General features: G+C 50.9%; 7 protein-coding genes across 7 annotated transcripts; 3 read left to right on the top strand and 4 right to left on the bottom strand.

Moving 5' to 3' along the window:
* Nucleotides 1-81: 81 nt before the first annotated feature.
* GT037_004052 (duf-domain-containing protein) lies at nt 82-682 on the bottom strand (the record flags this gene model as incomplete). Its single annotated transcript, XM_038929099.1, has 3 exons — nt 82-138; nt 199-351; nt 602-682. 3 exons carry the CDS (start codon nt 680-682, stop codon nt 82-84), a joined length of 291 nt encoding a protein of 96 aa, XP_038788806.1.
* Nucleotides 683-930: 248 nt separating this feature from the next.
* GT037_004051 (uncharacterized protein) lies at nt 931-6895 on the top strand (the record flags this gene model as incomplete). The annotated part of the gene is made up of 3 exons (XM_038929098.1): nt 931-948; nt 999-5467; nt 5866-6895. 3 exons carry the CDS (start codon nt 931-933, stop codon nt 6893-6895), a joined length of 5517 nt encoding a protein of 1838 aa, XP_038788805.1.
* Nucleotides 6896-7312: 417 nt separating this feature from the next.
* GT037_004050 (uncharacterized protein) lies at nt 7313-8884 on the bottom strand (the record flags this gene model as incomplete). The annotated part of the gene is made up of 3 exons (XM_038929097.1): nt 7313-8220; nt 8276-8470; nt 8530-8884. 3 exons carry the CDS (start codon nt 8882-8884, stop codon nt 7313-7315), a joined length of 1458 nt encoding a protein of 485 aa, XP_038788804.1.
* A 1865-nt stretch (nt 8885-10749) lies between these two features.
* On the bottom strand, nt 10750-12102 carry GT037_004049 (maleylacetate reductase; the record flags this gene model as incomplete). Its single annotated transcript, XM_038929096.1, has 2 exons — nt 10750-11358; nt 11422-12102. 2 exons carry the CDS (start codon nt 12100-12102, stop codon nt 10750-10752), a joined length of 1290 nt encoding a protein of 429 aa, XP_038788803.1.
* A 2110-nt stretch (nt 12103-14212) lies between these two features.
* On the top strand, nt 14213-15088 carry GT037_004048 (cytosolic cu zn superoxide dismutase; the record flags this gene model as incomplete). Its single annotated transcript, XM_038929095.1, has 1 exon — nt 14213-15088. The coding sequence occupies one exon, from the start codon at nt 14213-14215 to the stop codon at nt 15086-15088; it is 876 nt and encodes a 291-aa protein (XP_038788802.1).
* A 1345-nt stretch (nt 15089-16433) lies between these two features.
* GT037_004047 (uncharacterized protein) lies at nt 16434-17089 on the bottom strand (the record flags this gene model as incomplete). Its single annotated transcript, XM_038929094.1, has 2 exons — nt 16434-16527; nt 16575-17089. Coding segments are annotated over 2 exons (609 nt in total), but the record flags the coding sequence as incomplete, so codon positions are not given.
* A 1020-nt stretch (nt 17090-18109) lies between these two features.
* Nucleotides 18110-19071, top strand: GT037_004046 (cell division control protein 14; the record flags this gene model as incomplete). The annotated part of the gene is made up of 3 exons (XM_038929093.1): nt 18110-18380; nt 18430-18486; nt 18536-19071. The coding sequence occupies 3 exons, from the start codon at nt 18110-18112 to the stop codon at nt 19069-19071; spliced, it is 864 nt and encodes a 287-aa protein (XP_038788800.1).
* Nucleotides 19072-19197: the final 126 nt, after the last annotated feature.

The raw sequence follows: 19197 nt of genomic DNA, 5'->3' as shown, positions 1-19197 counted from the left end.
TACAATGCATATTTCGCATGCAAAGCTCGAATTACATAGAATAGTTCTGTCCCGTCTCGTCGTTCGTGTGAAATGGAAGGCTTATGGTCGGATAACACGAAGGCCGTCTTTTGGGGGTGATGCTGCGCGCTTGAATGACTGCTCTATATGTTAGGATTCGACATTCTGAACCTCTATCTCTGTAGGGGGAGTTCTCACGTTGTCGCACTCTTCCCATGCCCTTCCGGCACCAAATCCGAGACCGACGAATGCGGGCCACGCGCGACGCTTGAAGAGGAGTACGGAGAAGACGACACCGAATGATAGACCGAGGCCGGAGCGGATGAGCATAGAGGAGAGGCAGCGGTCCCACTAGGCAAGCATGTTAGCATTACTGTCCGGCAATCTCCAGTGCTCTTATCTCCGTATAGAATCGGCTTGAAAGTGGGCAGGAGTCGACTGAAGTGGGCAGGAGTCGACTGAAGTGGGCAGGAGTCGCGTGAGACGGGCCAAGATTGCCATTGACCGCCCAATTCGCCTCTGCCACATTCTAGTCCCTCTATCTCTCTCAAGCCGCAAAACGGTGTGCCGTGTGCCTCTATGACTATGTCCTGGGCCGTACCTTTTCGTTGAGGAGAGCTTCGCTCATGGGACGTGTGGTGCGTGGGATGGAGGCAACGGGCTGGGGGGTGTTGTCGGCCATGGTGTGTGTATGTGTTCGAGGGCAATTGATGGGTTCAACGGCGCACTCGGTGTGCTTGGGGTGATGGACAGCGGTTCGACGTGGTGTTGAGCGTCTCTGGGCGGAGCTGCAAGCGGAACTTTGACGTCGCCGGCCCTTGGCAGGAACGACCAGGATGGCCTGGTCCGTGCCCAAACTTTTTCCGCATACCAGCGCTGCTCCATCTTCTCAAGGTCTCTGCATCCACAAACGGGGAAAGAGGTGACAAGATGGCGCCAAGCAAGCCAGTAAGTGTGTTCCATGTCCCGAGTTTGAGAAAGCGCTGACACGGTTGAAGGCCTCGCAGAATGATCCTGCGTCCACCCGGCCGCGACTGCAAGCCATCAACCAGGACTTCTCCGACCTGGACGAGCAGATTCGCCAAGCTGCGCATATCATAGGCCTTCCTGACAACTGGAGTACGATACAAGACCAGGAGGTCCGATCAGATATCATACAAAGACTTGTGCGCGCAAGGGCGGAATGGGTCCTGCGCTGGATTCTCGACAAGTTAAAAGATGAGACGGAAACTGGGCGGGCGGCGCGAGCAAATGTCAGCGCATGGCAGCTTCTAGACTGGATGATACACGTTCTGCCTGTATCTCGTAGTGCGCCACATCTACGGGACGCCAGCTTCCCCAGCATACTGGAGAGAACGCTCGTGGAGAACTTCGACACAGACTCGACCCTACAACCCGCAGCCACTTCGGAAGACGTTGACATGAAGGACGACTCGGAATCAAGTGCGACTATCCGAGAAGGAACTAAGCCATCCAAGAAACGAAAACGCGGCACAGCTGAGGCATCACCTGCGACATCGGCCGCACTTGGTCCTGTCAATCTTAGCCATCTTTTCCGCGTAGTTAGGGCAGCAGTTGATTCAATCGCGCATCTGGCTGGGAGTGACAAGTCCGACGATGTCACTCAGGCTGAGCTCATGAAGATGGTCTTGAGGACAGAAAGTACTCAGGCTTCGCGCATCCTCAGATTCTGGCTTTCTGGTGTCCGAATATTGTGCGCAGCTCGCTCTCCCGCTTCCGATGATACCCCTTTGGACGAGCATCTCCAACTGTCACTTGCGCTTGAGATGTGGGATTTGCGCGCTGTGGAGACCAAAGACGAGTCTGGAGCCTCTGCTGAAGAATTCAACACAGAGTGCCTAGTACCGACTTTGCTACTCTTGGAACATCTCAAGTCGCTGCGCAGCAAAGACACGACCCAATTTCCCCAACGTACCCTGGACCGCGCGATTACAGTGCTCGACAAGCTGTTGGCGAGGCATTTGCTTGCGCCTTCAAGAGCTGCTTTCTTCGCCGATGCCGAAATCGCCGCACCCTCTGCCAGTACCGGTGCCAACTCTACAGGTGCTGGACTGAAGACACGGGATGCGACGGTTCTTGCAAGTAACCTAGAGCCGCTCCGCGCAAAGCTTCTTCAGGCAGCGCAGATCGAAGATGGTGGAGATGCTCTACCTGCAGAACTTGCGCTGCTCTTTGACACAGTACCTCATGTGCTAGATCTAGCCATTCGCGCTTCTCCGTCACGAACACCCAAGAGCAGAGCTATGGAAAAGCCCTGGCTACAGGCTGTCTTCTCCGCGCTTGCAGAGTGCGCTGGATGCTCGCTGGTCACTCCACCCGAGTATATCACACGGCCAACCGCCGTCGCTGCTCTCAGTGGCGCTATTCGTATTCTGCAGGTACATGAAGTAAGCCTTTCTTCGGACCTCATCAAGAACATCTTCTGGTACCATTGCGGGGTGAAATATCCTGAACGTCAAGAGAAGCAGGTGCATTGGTCGCTGATCGCATCCTTGATTGAGCTTGATTCGTCAGTATTTGCTGTAGAGTCCAAAATTGGAGCGAGAGGCTCGCAAGACCACACAGATCTTGCCGAGTTTGTCTTTGAGAAAATATCAGCTACAGAATTAGAGGGCTCAGGCTTCTCTGATGACGGAAGTGATGGTCAGCTAGGAAGATCCGCAATCTTGGAGCGAATCATCAACCCATTGATGCTGGCTTTCGTGCGGAACCGTAACCTGCTAGGCTTTGTTCGAAGATGGGATGACCAACTGGTCAAGAGCTTTAGACACGGCAAGCGCAAGACTCTTCAAGAGCGACAGGACATCGTGTGGGAAGATCGTGCTTTGTGGAATACTTTAGCTGAGTCTTTCGAGTCATCATTAACCCAAGGCCAGATAACCACATTGATTCAGGAGCACGGGGAGCGCCTGGCACAGCTCGCAGGTGCGATCGAGACTGCCACCAAGGAGAATGTCAAGGTCAAGAAACTCTCTGCGTACAAGAACGCCGCGAGTAGTGCTATCTTGCTTCCAGCTTTCCTTCAAGCTATCAAGTCTGAAAACAACATTGCAGCACTAAAAGCCGACCTTCGTGCTCTATTCCTCACCTACGCTTCGTGGGTCCAAGAGCGTCACTACAGCTTGTACACTCAGTCCCATCTATCTTGGTTCACACTGTGCCAATTGTTGGCGAAACTGTGGCCCATCGAACTTCATGTCTCTTCACAGTTGCAACAGGAGCTGCTTTACCCGCTGCTAGAACAAGCTATAGAAGTTATGTCGACGACGTCCAACGACGCTGGACGAGGCGCAGATCCTACCATACGAGCAGCTGCAGTACTATTCTGGCTCAACACATGTGATTGCCTACAGACACTCCCTGGTTCCAAGATTGTCATCCGCAGTGGCTTAGCCAGAGTCATGGACTGTTTCTCTTCTAGTCAGCTAGACACCGAAGGACAGCGGTCAATGATCGAGATCTTCTGTGCCTATTCCGTCAACCTCCTTGAGCACGTGGAGATCGACGCGTGCCGCCAATCGCTGTCTGCCATATTATCAAAGCTTCCACAGTTCGACGGCGTCACTAGCGATCTTGTCTGTCGATCACTTTCTCAATCTATCATCGAGGAAGGAAACTCAGTCATACAGAACGCATACTGCGTAGCCCTTCTGGAAGCACTTGGGCAAGGAGCTGGAATGAAGATGCACGCTGTGGCTGGTGAAGCGATACTTCACATCCACCCTGCTGCTTTGTCCCGTGAGCAGAGACAAGCAATACTGGACCGCACAGCCGAACTTCTGGACCTCGGGCAGACGAGTACGATGATAGTACTGAGCATCATGGCACACCTCCAGCAAGTTCCAAATGCAACAGCCAAGGTCTCTACGGATGCAGACGTCATCTTTAGCATTGCAGAACAGCTGCATAGCCAACAACTCGAAACAGACTCCGCGCTGCAACTGCTACGAGAGCTTGTGCAAAGAACTCTTGGACATATCATTCCGAACCAGTCACAAGCGCAAAATAAAGAGTTTTTTATCGACTACGCCGGAAAATCTTTGTCTGTGGCTAAAGCTACGAGCAAATGCTCGCTAGCGAGACTCTCGATCCTCCGAGCGACGTCGACGGTCCAAAAGCAAAACTCTCTGCTTCATATCGAACGTTACGTCGAACTTTTGAAGCAATGTCTTGGAAGCGAGGACATGGCATTGCTGCTAGGGTCGTTGGACGCTTTCAACGAGCTGTCAACAGACGCATTGAAAGACGTTAAGCAATTCAGCCGTATCCAGACATGGCTTCGTACGTGGCTCAAGGATGCTCTCGATCTCGACCAGTATATTGATTCAGAGGTCCGCGTCCCGAGCGAAGCTGTTGACTACGTTGCACGGGTATATGCATTGGTCGCCAAATACGAGCTTTACCAAGATGCGAAGTGGCTGATCTGTCTGTCGCTTACTGTGATTAGAGGAGGCTCAGTTCAAGTACAAGGCGCCGTGTACAGAACACTCAAAGCCACACTCGAACCGCTTCCTTTCTACGAGAAGTTGGATCTCATCACAACACTGGTTGTAGATCAGAAACAGCCAAACCTGGCTGCCTCGTACCGTATCCTCGGTGATCTCATCGACACTATGGACGATCAGCTAGAATCCAACGCAGAGATGAGACAAAAACAGCTCGCACTGTTGCCTAGGATCTGCGTTTTGCTCACCGAGAGTCCTGACTTTGAGTCTTTCAACGCTCTGCTCAACTGCATTGACACAATCCTGAACGACAAACCTTCGCTTGCATCACAACACAGCATTGAATGCGTTTACAGCGTACTTGTCAAGCTCACATCTCGAAGCAGTCCTGCACTGTCATTTCAGTATGCTCCTGAGATCTTTTCAAGGCTCTGCCAGACGAGTCGCCTGACTCTACTTGTACATCGAGGCCGCCTAGGTGGACGTTTCCACCTACTCCTACCCCTCCTACAGGGCCTACTGTTTTGCCTCTTCATTCCAAATGCTAGTCGTAGCGGCACTCTACCATCATGGCTACGCGCAGTCACCGCTACTGAGCCTGTTCGCCTAACACCTACGAATGCAGCGCAATTCACACGTCTTTTGTCTACCCTTTGCAATCCGCCTCAATCATCCATCACGAAGGCGCATCAACACCATCAATCCCGCAAGTCTAAAGACCTCAATGACCCCGTCAAAGCGGCTCGTGACCGAGCGAGCAACTTCCTCTACCCGCTTCTCGCATCTTTCTGCCGCTACCAGCTCAATGGAAGATTGGATCAGGGGGTGAGGGAGAAGTTGATGCCGGGCATCTGGGAAGTGTTGGGTACAGCTAGCTTGCATAGAGAGGGGCTAGATGCCATGTTCGCTGGTTTAGGCAGGAGTGAGAGAGACGTCTGGAAGGGTCTTTGGGAGCAGTGGGAAGGTGTGCATGGGAGAAGGCAGGTGGTCGGTCACGGGGAGTAGAAGGCTTTGCGTCACGAAGTATAACTCGCATGAGAACGCACTGAAATTCCGTTTTTGATACAGTACTAGGCGCGTCGTGTTGTTGACGTATTTGCAACTATCGCAAACACTCACGTATCGATCCCTGCATACACAACAAGATTTGTACCACACTGCGTGCCAAGAAGTCTACTCTCACCTTACTTCCGTTGTCGTGCCATTTTCGTCTCACTATTGTCCCCCGCCATTCTCGAGGCGCTTACCTGGTCATTGTTTCTACGGGTACAATAGATCTGTGTCACCAACTCCAACAACGGCAGTGCGCTGCTGATATATCTCAACGTCTTGATTTCCCCAACTGTCCCTCAACAACCTTAATTCAAAATATCCAGTATAGCACAATTGTAATTTGCAGACACTATACTATCGACACTTTCAACACACTCAATCCCACAACAATCATGGACTCAACCATCACCGCGCCCACTGCGCCATCTCATTCCCACTTCCATTCTTCAACTCCCTCCACAAGCGCTGGCGCTTGCCACCAGAAACTCAGTATCTGCATCTGCACCACATCATCGTCCAAGGTGTACCTCACCCCAATCATCGGTTGCGCAAACAAGAAGTGCCGCCCTCGATACTACCACCTCCGTTGCGTGGGCCTCTTCCACCGTCCCGACAATGCATCTTCATGGCTCTGTCCTAAATGTGCACCTGATGGCCCCGTTCCACCACGCATGCGCATCTGTGAAGATGCGCCGTACTGCACTGGGCCTATGGTTGAGTGTGCCCAGCATGAGCTGTGTAAGACGCGATGGTTTCACTTGCCGTGCGCTGGCGTTGAGTTTGGCGCAGAGGATACGGAGTGGACTTGTGGAGAGTGTGAGGTCGCGATCATCATGCGGCGAGAGCGTGAGGAGTTCGAGGAGGTGATTGAAGGGGTTGCAGAGCAGCAAGAGAAGGAGAAAGTGGTGGAGCTACCGCAGGCGGACGATGGAGCAGCTGGGGATGAGGAGAAGGGGGATGAGACCGAGCAGCAAGAGTGCATTCCGGACCATATTCCTGGTGCCTCCCTGAGTGAAGATGACGAACCGCCTGCGCCTGCTGCCGCTTCTCCCTTGAAGCGTAAGTCCGACGAGATTGACATCCCGCCTCGGAAGAAGTCGAAGCACACTCCTACACCCTCTCAATCTCCCATCTCCGAAGACACCCCGGAGTACTGCATCTGCGGTACCCCAGCAGACAACGACATGATCGCCTGCGATCGGCCGAGTTGCAATGCTGAGTGGTTCCACTATGTCTGCGTAGGGTTGACGGCGGCGACGATTCCCGAGGGGAAATGGTTTTGTGAGGAGTGTGAGCTAGCTAGAGAGAACGCGAAGAAGAATAAAAAGAAGAAGAATAAGGGGGGAAATGGCGGCAAGAGCAAAAGGAAGAGGTGAGGGGGGAGTGGAAGGTGGGTGTGTATTGGTGCTGGTTCATCAAATGTGCCTTCTAACTAGTATCTTTCAAAGATTTTGAGTACATGGGAGAAAACTAAAGCATGATCATGGTAGAAAATCCATCGTTCTTTGTGCACAGGGGCTTTATGCTTGAGTTCTTACTTCAAGTTCGTCTTTGCTCCATGCACAACTGCTGCCGACTTGACACCAGATATACATTTCAAGGAATGAATGTAATTAAAACGAGGTTTCATTACTAGGTGACTATATTGAAAATATGGTCTGGAACCAAGTCATGTGCTATGCCTCCGCTGTTCTGCGCAACTGCGCAATAACGCTGAACTCTATGCTAAGTCTAGATATATTCGCAGAAGCACAAGAACCCCGATATATCAACGATAGTCATGCCGTATAACTCTAATTCCGAAGCGTAATCGTCTTCATAGGTACATCGGTAGGTCCAGTGTATGTGTACGAGTCATCAAGAGTGATTGTCTTCATAGGCTCGGGTTTATCCTTAATCATGTCACTGGCATCTGTCGCAGTGGCGCTAGGGCGCTTGGAACGATCGATAGTAGTAAGGCTTGCGGTGTAAGTACCAGCTTCGACGGTGGTGGGCAGCATTAGATGGGTAAATGTTGCGGTAGTGGTTTCAGTAGGACCAGCGATCACCCATGTGTAGGTCCCAAGCCCACCAGAGATAGTCACAGAAGTAGGGAACACAGCAACAAATTCTCCTTTAACAACACTACGAGGAACGTAGCTTGGAAGAACGTGATGGGGGCGGCGGGTGCCAATACGAGTGGCGGTGGTCGTGATATCGCAGCAGTGTGGCGCAGGCCTCCACTCCTTGGTCCAAGCATTCCAACGCTCTTCTCCTTCTTCTTTTCCTTTAAACTGGGCGGCGGCGATGTCTCGCTTGCCGTAGACGGTAGCTGTAGTGTCAGGACCAGCGTAGGTGACGGTCACCATGGAGCCGGAATGATTGATAGTGGTTGTGTTAGTGGTAGCGGGATCGGGGCTGTCGAGAGTGGTAGTAATGGTAACGACAGGACGGGGTAGGGTAGTGGTGGTGGTGGTAACGACAGGGCCGGGTAGGGTGATGGTCGTAGTGATAGGACCAGTTGGAGTAACAACGGTCTCTGGGCCAACATACACATACTCAGGGGTAGTCTTGGGGATTCTAACAGTAGTAGTGGCATCATACTCGGCCGGAGTAGGGTATTCAAACAGAGTCCTCCGGTCCTTCTGGTTGCCAGTAGAAATGGTCTCAGTCTTTGTGACAGTGACGAAGACCTTCCTAACTGGGGAAACTTTCTTGTATGCTAGGTTGATGCATTAATATCGATAGGTTCGTATATGGACGTATGGGGATCTTACCGTTAGAGCCACGCATAGCAATCTTGAAAGCCTCACCGTTAGCATCGACTGGGCCAACGTGCTGACCGAAATTTGTGCACGAAGAAAGCTGTTCAGGCTCTGAATAGAGGGCACATTTGGTAACAAAGATGGGAGCAGGATTGGGACAAGCAGGTCCAGGAACTACGGACGGATCGCGCTGGATGTAAATGTTGACTGCATAGAAGGGTGAAGGTTAGCATGGCTGTATGAAAGTGTCAGGAGACATAACTTACAGGAGTCACAGCCTTCATACTTGTTGCAGAGTTCGGCACATGTCTCCGAACTGTATGATTCTAGTTGAACATACAGCATGTACTTGGTGGACGAGAAGGCACAGTTTGCGTTGCTCATGATGGGAGCGTAGCCGGTGGGGACGGGGGCAGACAAGGCCAACGAGTCGTACTTGGCGTCCTCTGCGAAGCCCGAAAGAGAGTTGGAAGACGGCTCCGGAGCGGTGCTGTTACCGCGGGAGAGACAGAGAGCATCGGAACGGGGCATAAAAGTGGGAACGATCGGGGCGAAGATGATATCAGACTTGGCGGCAGAGGGCAAGACAGCAGAGAGGGCCGCACCGACGAAGAGGAACATGGTGGCGATGGAGAAGAAAAAGTCCAACATCTTGCTTGGCCTTTTGTACGTGGACCTATCTTAGGTTAGCCTACGTCTTTCACAATTGTGCTTATAGCCGCATACGTTTTGGAAGGTATAGATGCCTAAGCGAGATGGTTGAAGATATTTCTTACTATATCTGACTTGGACTTGAGTTTGCGGCTAGGAAGATTGATGGTGTGGTGAGGAAGGTCTTGAGGGAAAGAGTATGTATTTATACACATCCTCATTTTTTCTCGCGAAGAAAGGAATATCGACAGTATTTGGGAAGGCTGAATAGTACCATAGAACGGTCTTTGATGACTACGAAATATAGTCATGATATTGAAGACAGGAGAAGTGGTCCCACTATTTCATGCTGAACAAACCTACTCAACATATCCACATAGACACTATAAATTCATTGATTATTTTCATAGTCGCAGAAGATTCGCCAGCAGGTGTTTGGTCGGGCACACAGCGGTCATCGTTCGCTATGGTCAGCAAGGGTAGCGAGCGCGATTTACCATCATACAGGACCTGGAGGCTGAGAGTAGCATCTCGATTTCTTAGGTCTGTTGGAGAAGGGTACCGAGACCCTTACTGTGCAATCGGTCGTCAAATCATACGCTTGTTCTGGAAGAACCCTGCAGAGAAAGGGTGGGCAGATGATGGAGGGGACACATCCAGAAGCACCGGCCTTTCGGGGTCGGAGAGCGCTAGCGTGTAGAGTGGGGTAGAGCGACCCACCCACGTGGAGAGTCCTTCATGCTCTCTCTCACCGAGTCCTTCATCAATATCCCATACATTATTCTGGCTACTGCATTGTTTGGCCGTCAGGGTTATGGGCTCGGCTCAGTCTCAGGAGTATTCCAAGACCAGACTAGATGACGTCATACCCAGGCGATAGATTCCATCACACGAGGATTACTTTCGTTATCGTTACGTTTACAACCTCAACAATGATGCCTGAAAATATTCTACCGTCCGATACTGAGCTCTCACAAGGCCCAGGTCTCGCTCCTTATTGGAAAAGGGATAGAGACCGTCAATCTACTGCAGTTCCATTTTTCGTGGTTGGCATCAGCGAACTCGAACGCGACATTCGCTGTATGAACTCTGCCATATTAGACGATCTCGAAGGTCTCTCTACGATCCCACGCCTCTACCAAACTCTCTTCTATCGCACGCGCGAATTCGCCACGACTGTGCGCAAGCTAGTGGACGTTGAGCCTGCATCGTGGGCACATGCGGCATGCCTACTGGTAGATTGGAGTGTGAATGTTCTAAGACACAAAGAAGTCAGATTGGAGAGATTCTTACACAGCCAACGCGAGAGTCTCTATTGGATCTTGGATGATGCGTTGTTGAGAATTTGTGTGGACCAATGGGATCCACCGCAATCCACCACACCATATTCACACTCTACCAAATCGCATAAATCTCCATCCTCGTCCTCATCCTCAACGCCACAAGCAGTCCCATGGGATATAGCTACGACACCGATATTACTAGCGCTATCTGGAGCTCGAGGTTTGATGCCCTTATGGCACGCGCTTGATCTGGAAGAGAGGGAGAGGTGGGAATTGAATTGCCTGGACCCTCAGGGTCGGTACTTCGATGCTGGCTGGTTCCGGCGTTCGACCAAATTTTTACATCAGAGTACCAGGATTCATGAGGTCTGGAGAACTCTGAGGCGGTGGGGCGACGGCCAGCTTCCTGCTGAGCTGGCCAATGCTATCATGGAAGATGTTGCAAAGTTCGAAGGTCTGCCAATGTGTGACTTACGAACGCAATACTTCACGAAGAAAGCAGTAAATCAGGGTGCTGTGAGCTATTTTCGTGAGGAAATGGATTGTTGAGTTCTACATCGGTGCGTCGCCGTCTAGACACCCATCTTCGGTCTCTCTACCCTTCGCCGACTCTAGGATAGCCAGAACGTCCTCCTTTTGACCCATACCTTCCATAGCTCCGAAAACGTCAGTCATGGTGCTATCAACTACTCTTTCAATGTCCGCTGGTTCCTGGACACCTACTTCCCTCAATGTACTCGGCAGCCCTAGAGATTTCACAAAATTGGCTACCGCATCCGCAAGGCTGGACTCGTCTCTTTCGAGGACTTTATTCCAGATCTCCAGCACGCTCTGCTGTAAATGTCTTTGCTTCTCTGATTTAGACGCATTGTAGCGTAGGACTGGGGCGAGCATGATGCATGATGTAACGCCGTGCATAACACCGCACGTACTACCAAGCTGATGCCCAATGGCGTGCGAAAGGCCCATTGGTATGTTCCACAGGATGAGGCCCATCATGGCGTTTCTGGCTCCTATCTGGCAGTTGGCAATACCATCGAGCATTTCAGATCGATTGCTGTCACTCTCGCCATTCATGTAATCCGTCAAGCCTCTGAGTAGTACTGCAAGCGCGTCTTCCATATGGCGGAACACCTCTTTTGTGCATTTGTCGCTGATCATCTACATTACAGAAATAGCGTAAGCATGCCTGTGAGCCCGAGGATCATTGATATGAATACATACCGTCTCAACACAGTGATCTACAGCGCGCATTCCGCTCGACAGCCATAATTTCCTTGGTGATGTGGAGGCGACTTCAGGATCGAGAAGGATAAGATTTGGCGCCGCGTGTTCGCTCGAAAAGTGCTGCTTCTTCTTCGATTGAGGGTTCGTTGCTGACGAGTTGCTGTTCCACTCGCTTGCTGACAGACTCGTTGGGACGAGAATGAGTTTGATCGTAGGATCTTTTAGCCCGGCGGCGCTGCCCTTGGCTTGGTCCACCAAGGCCTCCATAGCTTCTACCGTCAGGTTGTCTGGAGCGAGATTCGCGTGCATCAAGCGCGCGATCTTGCATGCATCCGAGTAGCTGCTACTTCCTATGCTTATCAAAAAGTCCGCCTTTTTCTCATGTAGCAGCCTTGCAATTTCCAGTACATCTTCGTAAGGGGAATGAGCGCCCACCCCAGACTTGGTACCCACAACGAACGACCCCAATTTCTCTTTCAGCCTCTCAACAACATCCGTGTTTTCTCCCAGCGCTTTAGAGTGCACTATAAGCGTGCACTGACAGCCCCATGTGCCAATTGCATCGGTAATATCGTCCAGATAGCTGGAGTTGAGTATGGCGTTATGTCCTTTCCGAGTTGGGGTGGGAAGTTGCTGAATCGTGCGCTTTTTATGACAATAGGAGAAACATTCGGACATGATGCAGTGATAGATACAGATGAATCTATTGCTTGTGAATCGAATGGCTTGAGCAATATTATGATGCTGTTAGGAATGAAGTGCAAACAATTCACGTTTTCAAAAGGCTGCGTGCTACTCACTGACGAGCATCTTACCTCATACCTATTCAACCCCGCCATCATTGATGCGAACCCCTGCCTCTGATACGAGGTTGCTCAGAAAAGAATCAACGCGCGTTCATCTCGCAGCGGATGCAGCTTGTGTAGTTTGGCGTCATTCGCATGTCTGGATCGGTTATTGTTGTTCGCTCAAAACCAAGTGCTGACCTTCCGAGGTTGGGCTGGTGGCGGCATTTTTGTGATCGCAGTTCCCACTGTTCCAGAACGTCGTGGAGGCAACCGCGACCACGACACGCTCAAGTCCCTTGAGTTCTGTGTGCACCGACTGTAGCATCACCTCACTCTCCACAGTCGAATGAACCCAACCTTCCATCTCTTCCTAACAACCACCATGAATCGGTCTTGCTCGGTACAAGGCTGTACACATTAAGCTGGTCTTCCCCCACCGGTATTCCGCATTTTATATAGCCCCACAGCCGTGAGTGCGATTCAGGCTGACCCAAAAGATAGACGGTAAAGCGTGAGAGGAGCGCAAAACTTTGAGCAGACTGAAGTTATGGGTCCACTGTTTTCGTGAGGCTGAATCCGCTCAATGTGGCGAAAGAGGTGTTCGGCGAGATAAGGAGCTCATTTGAGCAGATTATGATGTACCCACCTCTCTACAAGGGCCATAACACAACTGCACTTCCCCAAGAACTTCAAAACCTAAGACACGACCTCCATCGTAGCACCTTTCTGTGAATCTGAAAATTGAACCTACCGAGTCTCTCATTGTCCGACATCCATCCTTATCTCATTCAAAACAGCTGTGCCATTGAAAAGCTTTAATCGTCACCACTCCAGCCACAACAACTACCCTTCACCCGTCAATCATTTCTCAGCCATCGTATTTCAGACGAAAGGGGAAATTCGAGCACCGTGTAAAAGGACTCTTGGTTTTGGGGCGATGTCACCCTTCACTCCCTGGCCACTGTTGGAAAGATGAGACCATAGGGATTTGCAGACAAGGCTTCGAAAACCTGGAGAAAGACAGCAATCAAACGATTCAAAAACAAGGGATCCAGTAAGCGCCAGATACCGTCGGAGAGACCACCGAAAAGGTGTGTGTTTTCCAAATACTCGCGGAAGCAAGGTACCCGTCGCGCCAACCTCTCAACGCGTACGGAAGCCACCTACCCTGGCGTTGTATTGCAACACAACCAAGAAAGCAGCAACACCTCATCTCGCCAACACATACAGTTTCCCTTTTGCCTACATATACGCGTCACCTCATCGATAATTTCCGCGGAGCAACGATATAACTTAGTCCACGTTATAGCGCGCGACGCTGTCATAGTCTCGCTTAGCACCCCACATCTATCGAGTGTTGACATCACCCTCTATGACCCGCCATCTCGGACCAAGACCGCCATCGATGCCAAATTCTCCACAGACTGACATCCGACACGGTCGTGACATGCACCCCAGATGGCACTAATGCGGGCTGGTAGAATATCCGGACGTTGTTAGCCTGTGAAATGCTTGTTTCCAAGGTTTCGCTGCAGGCTCTGTTGCGTTTCACGCTTCGCTAATCTTACTGCCGGTAATAGTTGTGTATTGCCGCGAAGGAGACGTGGAGCAGCTAACGGCACGATTTACCCAGTGGCACATCGAGTATGGAGCTCGTTGAATCCATCGTTGTGGTTGGCATGCGCAGGCGAAGGCGTACTGGCACTGTTGTCGCGGCGGAGGAATGAGCCGTGTTGGCTCGACTGGAAGCGCTCAAGGAACGGGTGTTGTTGGTGGAGGAAGCGAAGAGAGTAAGATGATGGCGTACTGATGTCACTTGGAGACAAGCTCAGGGGCGGGTGTTAGGAGGAGGCGTTAGGTGCTGCTTGCAGGTCAGGCAAAGCGTATGTCGATTGTTCAAATGGTATAAAGTCCAAAGGGGTAGCGTCTACGGCCTGCAGTCAAGCACCCGCACCTACTACATCCTCACTCATCTCAAACACCGATTGCAAAATCTGAAGATGCTGTCAAAGTCTTTCTCCATTCTCGCTTTCGGCGCGTTGGCCTATGGCCAGGATCTGGTCCAAGAAGGCGCTCCAGCACCTGTCGTTCTCGCAACCGCAAAGTCTGGTGTCATCCCCGCAACCCCGACGGCTACACCTTTCACGGGCGTCGATACTATCCAGGGTGCCATTGTCTCTCCTCTCCCTCCTGCGCCAGGCTACCTTCCAGGTGAGACGGGAGGGCTCAAGGGTACCGCAACAGCCTCGTCCAACCAGCCTTCAGCTACGTACCGTGCAACCATGCCTGAGGAGCAATACAACCCCTTCGTTGGCAGCACGGTCTCTGGGTCTATCGAGGCTGTCGGTGGTGCCGGCGGAGTTAACTTCACCGTTAACCTATCCGATCTGCCCGATCAAGCCCAGTTCGGTCCCTTTGCCTGGCACATCCACGCTCTCGCCGTCCCTGCTGACGGAAACTGCACCGCAACCATGGGCCACCTGGATCCCACCAACCGCGGCGAGCTCGTCATGTGCGATTCCGCACTGCCAGAGACTTGTCAGGTCGGTGATTTGGCCGGAAAGCATGGCGGCAAGATCATGACGGAGGGAAGCTTCTCAACCAGCTTTGTGGACCCGTACCTCAGTGTTGTGGAGGGTAGTTCAGGATTCTTCGGTGGATTGGCGTTTGTCCTTCACACTGGTAACACCACGAGGATTACTTGTGCGAACTTTGAGCTTGTGTCAGGTGGCAACGGTACTTCTGCTCCTAACGGCACCACGGGTATGCCTAGCCCAACTAGCAGTATGCCAGCCGAGTACACTGGCGGGGCGAGCAAACTCGGTGGAGGTGTTGTTGCGCTGGCGGCCGGTGTCTTTGGTGCGATGATGATGTAAAAGTAGTATAGTTCATTTTATCGAGCTATAACTACGATACCACCCTACACAAGAGAAAAGCTAAACAGGTAGAGATAGGAAGCTCTACCTTACAGCTTACATTAGATTATAACAACAGAGATTATAGATATTAATAGTATTATAGTCTTCTAGATTCTTTATTGACTTTTGTATAGCTCTACTACAACTTGTTGTAGTAGAAAGAAATAGTTTACTCTAATAAGATGTTTGGTTTCTCTCTTTCACGTAGTGATACTCGTAATGTAATATGACCGAACCTATAAACTTATTTCGCCAGGTGTGATTAATTTGCTAGTCTATGTTAAATGCCATCATACTAAAGTTTCGCCAAGCACGCTATCATTTGTCTTGCTGCCCCATGCTCGATGGAGAGTGCTAGAACACTCATTGTCACAATTATATCGTTTGCATATCCAGTACCTCGGCCCAGTTCCCAGGCCGCGACAACATCCCAGATTCGCACACTTGTTCCACTTTTCTCCATTACCCTTCAAGCCTTTCTTTAGCATCATCATTGCTTCCTCTGCCTTTCGCAAGAAGAGCTCCTCTTTGGTAAACTGACTACAGTTACGACAGACTTGTCTGTCAATCGGAAAAGAACTTATTGATTCGGTGTAGTAGTCATCTCTTTTGAATAAACGCCCGAGAAATGTCTGTTCTTGCGATGGCCTGCCGCATTTGCAAGGTGGATTCCCTTTCATTCGATTTTTTCTTGCGCGAGGATGACGAACAGTATACGTACGGTAGCAGGATGCGCAGTATGGAATGCAGTTTTCAATGTGACGGGATGCAACCGATTCCAGTACTGGAAACTCCACCGCACAGCTTTCGCAAACTTGATTCGTGCAGCTCCAGCAGTTGGTTTTCTTGTCAGGCTCGCACGTGTACAGCCTGAACATGGCGAGTCGACGAGAGATTTCGTTTGTAGGTAAGACGGCTTGGCGAACTGACTTGGAAACAGTTGATAGGCTGATGACGTCGGTGTAGTGCAGGTGCTCGGTGACCATTACCAGCATATCATACACCCCAAGGAACTGTGCCAGTGAAGTGTGGGTCCCGTAGCTATTCCGATATGGCTCTACTAGATTTTCACTCTTTCTGAACCCATTCTTGACTTCCGACAACATGATTTCCACCTTTTGCCCTGCGCCTATTGCAGTCTTTGCGATGCACCGACGTCCTGATCGCACTGGGGCTTTGAAGCTCAGTGGAAGGCACCGGAAAAAGTAAATTGGAGTGTAGAATATAATCCACCCCACGATTAGTGCTCCCACTCTTACTGGACAAAATAGGCATTTACCAGTCATAGTGGAAACCTCTTTCATCAAACCAAGGATGGACTCATTGTTCCTCCTCTCTGTCGAGCAGAAACGAAGGTTGAGATGTAACCGAGAAAAGACAGGAGGGCACAGAAAAAGCTATTGCAGTCAGCAAAGCTCGTCCACGTGCTTAGATTACAACTCACCAACATGCGATCCCAATTTGCAATTCTTTCACAAATTCGACGCACATGTGAGTCGAGCTTGCAACAGGTTCGTTCAGCCTTCCAGCAGCAGCAAAAAAGCTCTCATTCGTACCTGAAGGTCGTCGCAATTCCAGACCTACAGGATCATGGCAGGCTTTCAAATTCTGGGGCGTGTATCCAATCTGATAATGGATAGCCTTTGCTATGAAGACAGTAAAGGCAGTATCCACCATCGTAAGAGGTAAGTTTAGAGGCGGTAGAAAAATGAAGGAAAACAACCAAAGGGTTATGTTCCAGGCAGTTAAAATAGACCCCCATTTTTCTACAAGTTCCTCGCCAATGGGAATAGTTGCGTCGTAGGTGCCATTGTGAAGCTCAACATTGTCGTGGATGACTTGGGAGTGACCGGCTCCCCAATAGAATATAGCCAGGAATGTTAATATAAAGCGAATTCCAAAACAAGGCATGAATAGAGTCAAACCTGCATTGTGTTTCATGCTGAGAATGGCGAAAACCTGATGTTCGCTGGTGTTGAATGGATGCAGGTGCGAATTTGCAGTTGAGAGGTAGCAAGCTCCAACTATAGCGGTAGTTGAGGGCTATACGGCAGCCAGCAGGAAAGATATGACAACCGTCCGGAGCGCACAATGCCTGGCACACAAGGCTGAGCGGCTGAGACCTTGGAGGAAGTAAACCGCGACCGGCAATTTCAGGCATTATTGTACATCGAACCATAAGAAAGAGGTTTGGCGTGTGGAAGCCTCATACTGTAAAGGCCTGATCGTCGCGAAAAAGAAGCCGCGGTCAGCCATAATGGCATAGCCGAGTTGCTGTGCCAAGATCCGGTGAAGAACAATGGAAAGGCTGTGATTCGACCATCTGCACGCATCTCGTCACGCGTCCTCGTATCTTTCCCCCTAGAAGCGACATCGCACAATTTTATTCCCACGAAAGACGCGATGCATCCAGACACGCATCGCAAGAAGAAAATGACGTAGTTGGCACAGTGGGTCCAGGTGCGGTGCAGAGTTCTCAGCGGCTTTGACCGCACGTTGCTCGTCGCGGTGCCGCTGTCATCTTACTAGCAGAGGCTATGAACATAGCAAAGGGGTAGTATGGTTGTCGCGACAAGGTAAAGGTGTCGCGCAAGATGAGCGTTGGGTTGTGGTAGTGATCCCCTGCCGACGCTAGTAGTGCACGGCTCGATCCGCCGCCGGTGGGTCTCTATTACCATGACAACGGCGGGTGTTTATCGATGACACAACGCTCAATCGCACGTCCGTGGTCGACCATCTACAGAAGGATTAAGCCTGAATCTTGCGGCCCACACAAGGCTCAAAATATTGCTTACTCCGCACTTTCGGACCTCTTAGCTGCATACAACCCCCCCTCCCGACTTCCCCTACCGACTCCTGCATCTGCCACGCTTGGTCTCAACAACATCTGGACTGCATTGTTAGTCGCAGCATATATTGACACTTGTTGATAAAGCTGTTACTACTATCTTGCAACAGTAATCCCGAAACATCATCACAATGGAGGCTCTACTCTCCCTCGCATTCGACAACATAGCGTCCAAGGACACGCAGAAGATTCGCAAAGGGTTACGCCAGATCGAGGGCATGCTGGCGCAGATATGTCTCTCCAGTGGAAAGCCAAGAAACTCACCACCAGGCCACCGTCGGAACGCCTCAGCACTCAATCTGGGCGATCAACAACAACCAACGCCGAAGAAGCTGGGACAATTATCAGACGATCTCGCCTTCAGGGAGTTCTTCAGATTACAGGAGGGCTTTGAATGGAATGGTGAGTGCGAACATACAAGCATATATAGAGTTTGACTAACATCATACAGTTGTCACACGGGTAGCCGATTGTTTGGATCGATTGCTGGGTATGGGAAGCAGTAAGGGTAAGCCTATGCTAGGGGATGCCGAACAATAGCTAACCGTCCACTGTAGATGGTCAAAACGACATCCTCATCCTCTCTTCATTATCCAACATACAGGGTCTTCTGTTGTTGCACCCACCATCACGCATCATCTTCGGTCGCGAAGTATACATGAACCTCCTCCTCGACTTGCTCGATCCCTACAACTGCCCCGCCATTCAATCGCAAGCCCTCCTCGTCCTAGTCACAGCCCTTCTCGCAACACCACAAAACACTCGAGTGTTTGAACACATGGACGGCCTCCTCACCGTCACAAGCCTGTTCAAGGACGAAGAGACTACACAAAACGTCAAGGTCAAACTGCTAGAGTTTCTGTACTTCTACCTCATGCCCGAGATTCCAGTTTCTGGCCCACAGCGGAGCCCGAGCAAGCTGACCAATGCTTTCGAGCGGCGGGGAAGCACCGACGATAGTGGAAGCGCGACGAAGAAACATATCCGATCGCAAGAAGAGAAGCAACATATGCTGGGGAGATACCTCAGTAACGTAGACGCTCTTGTCGAGGACCTCCAAGAGAGCGCACCTTTCAACAGCGTCGCCTGCTGAGAGTTATGCGTACCACAAGTCGTCCCTAGCGACGACTACAACCTATTTCCTTTGTTCTGTCGATCTTGTTTAGCCATATGCTGGTACCACTATACCTTTCCTTTCTCTTGTCCTTTTCAGCGAGGC

Source organism: Alternaria burnsii (genome assembly GCF_013036055.1).
Source record: "Alternaria burnsii strain CBS107.38 chromosome Unknown 730, whole genome shotgun sequence".
Lineage (NCBI taxonomy): Eukaryota > Fungi > Ascomycota > Dothideomycetes > Pleosporales > Pleosporaceae > Alternaria > Alternaria burnsii.
Note: the sequence above shows the minus strand (reverse complement) of the source record. Positions and strands in the feature narration are given on the sequence as shown.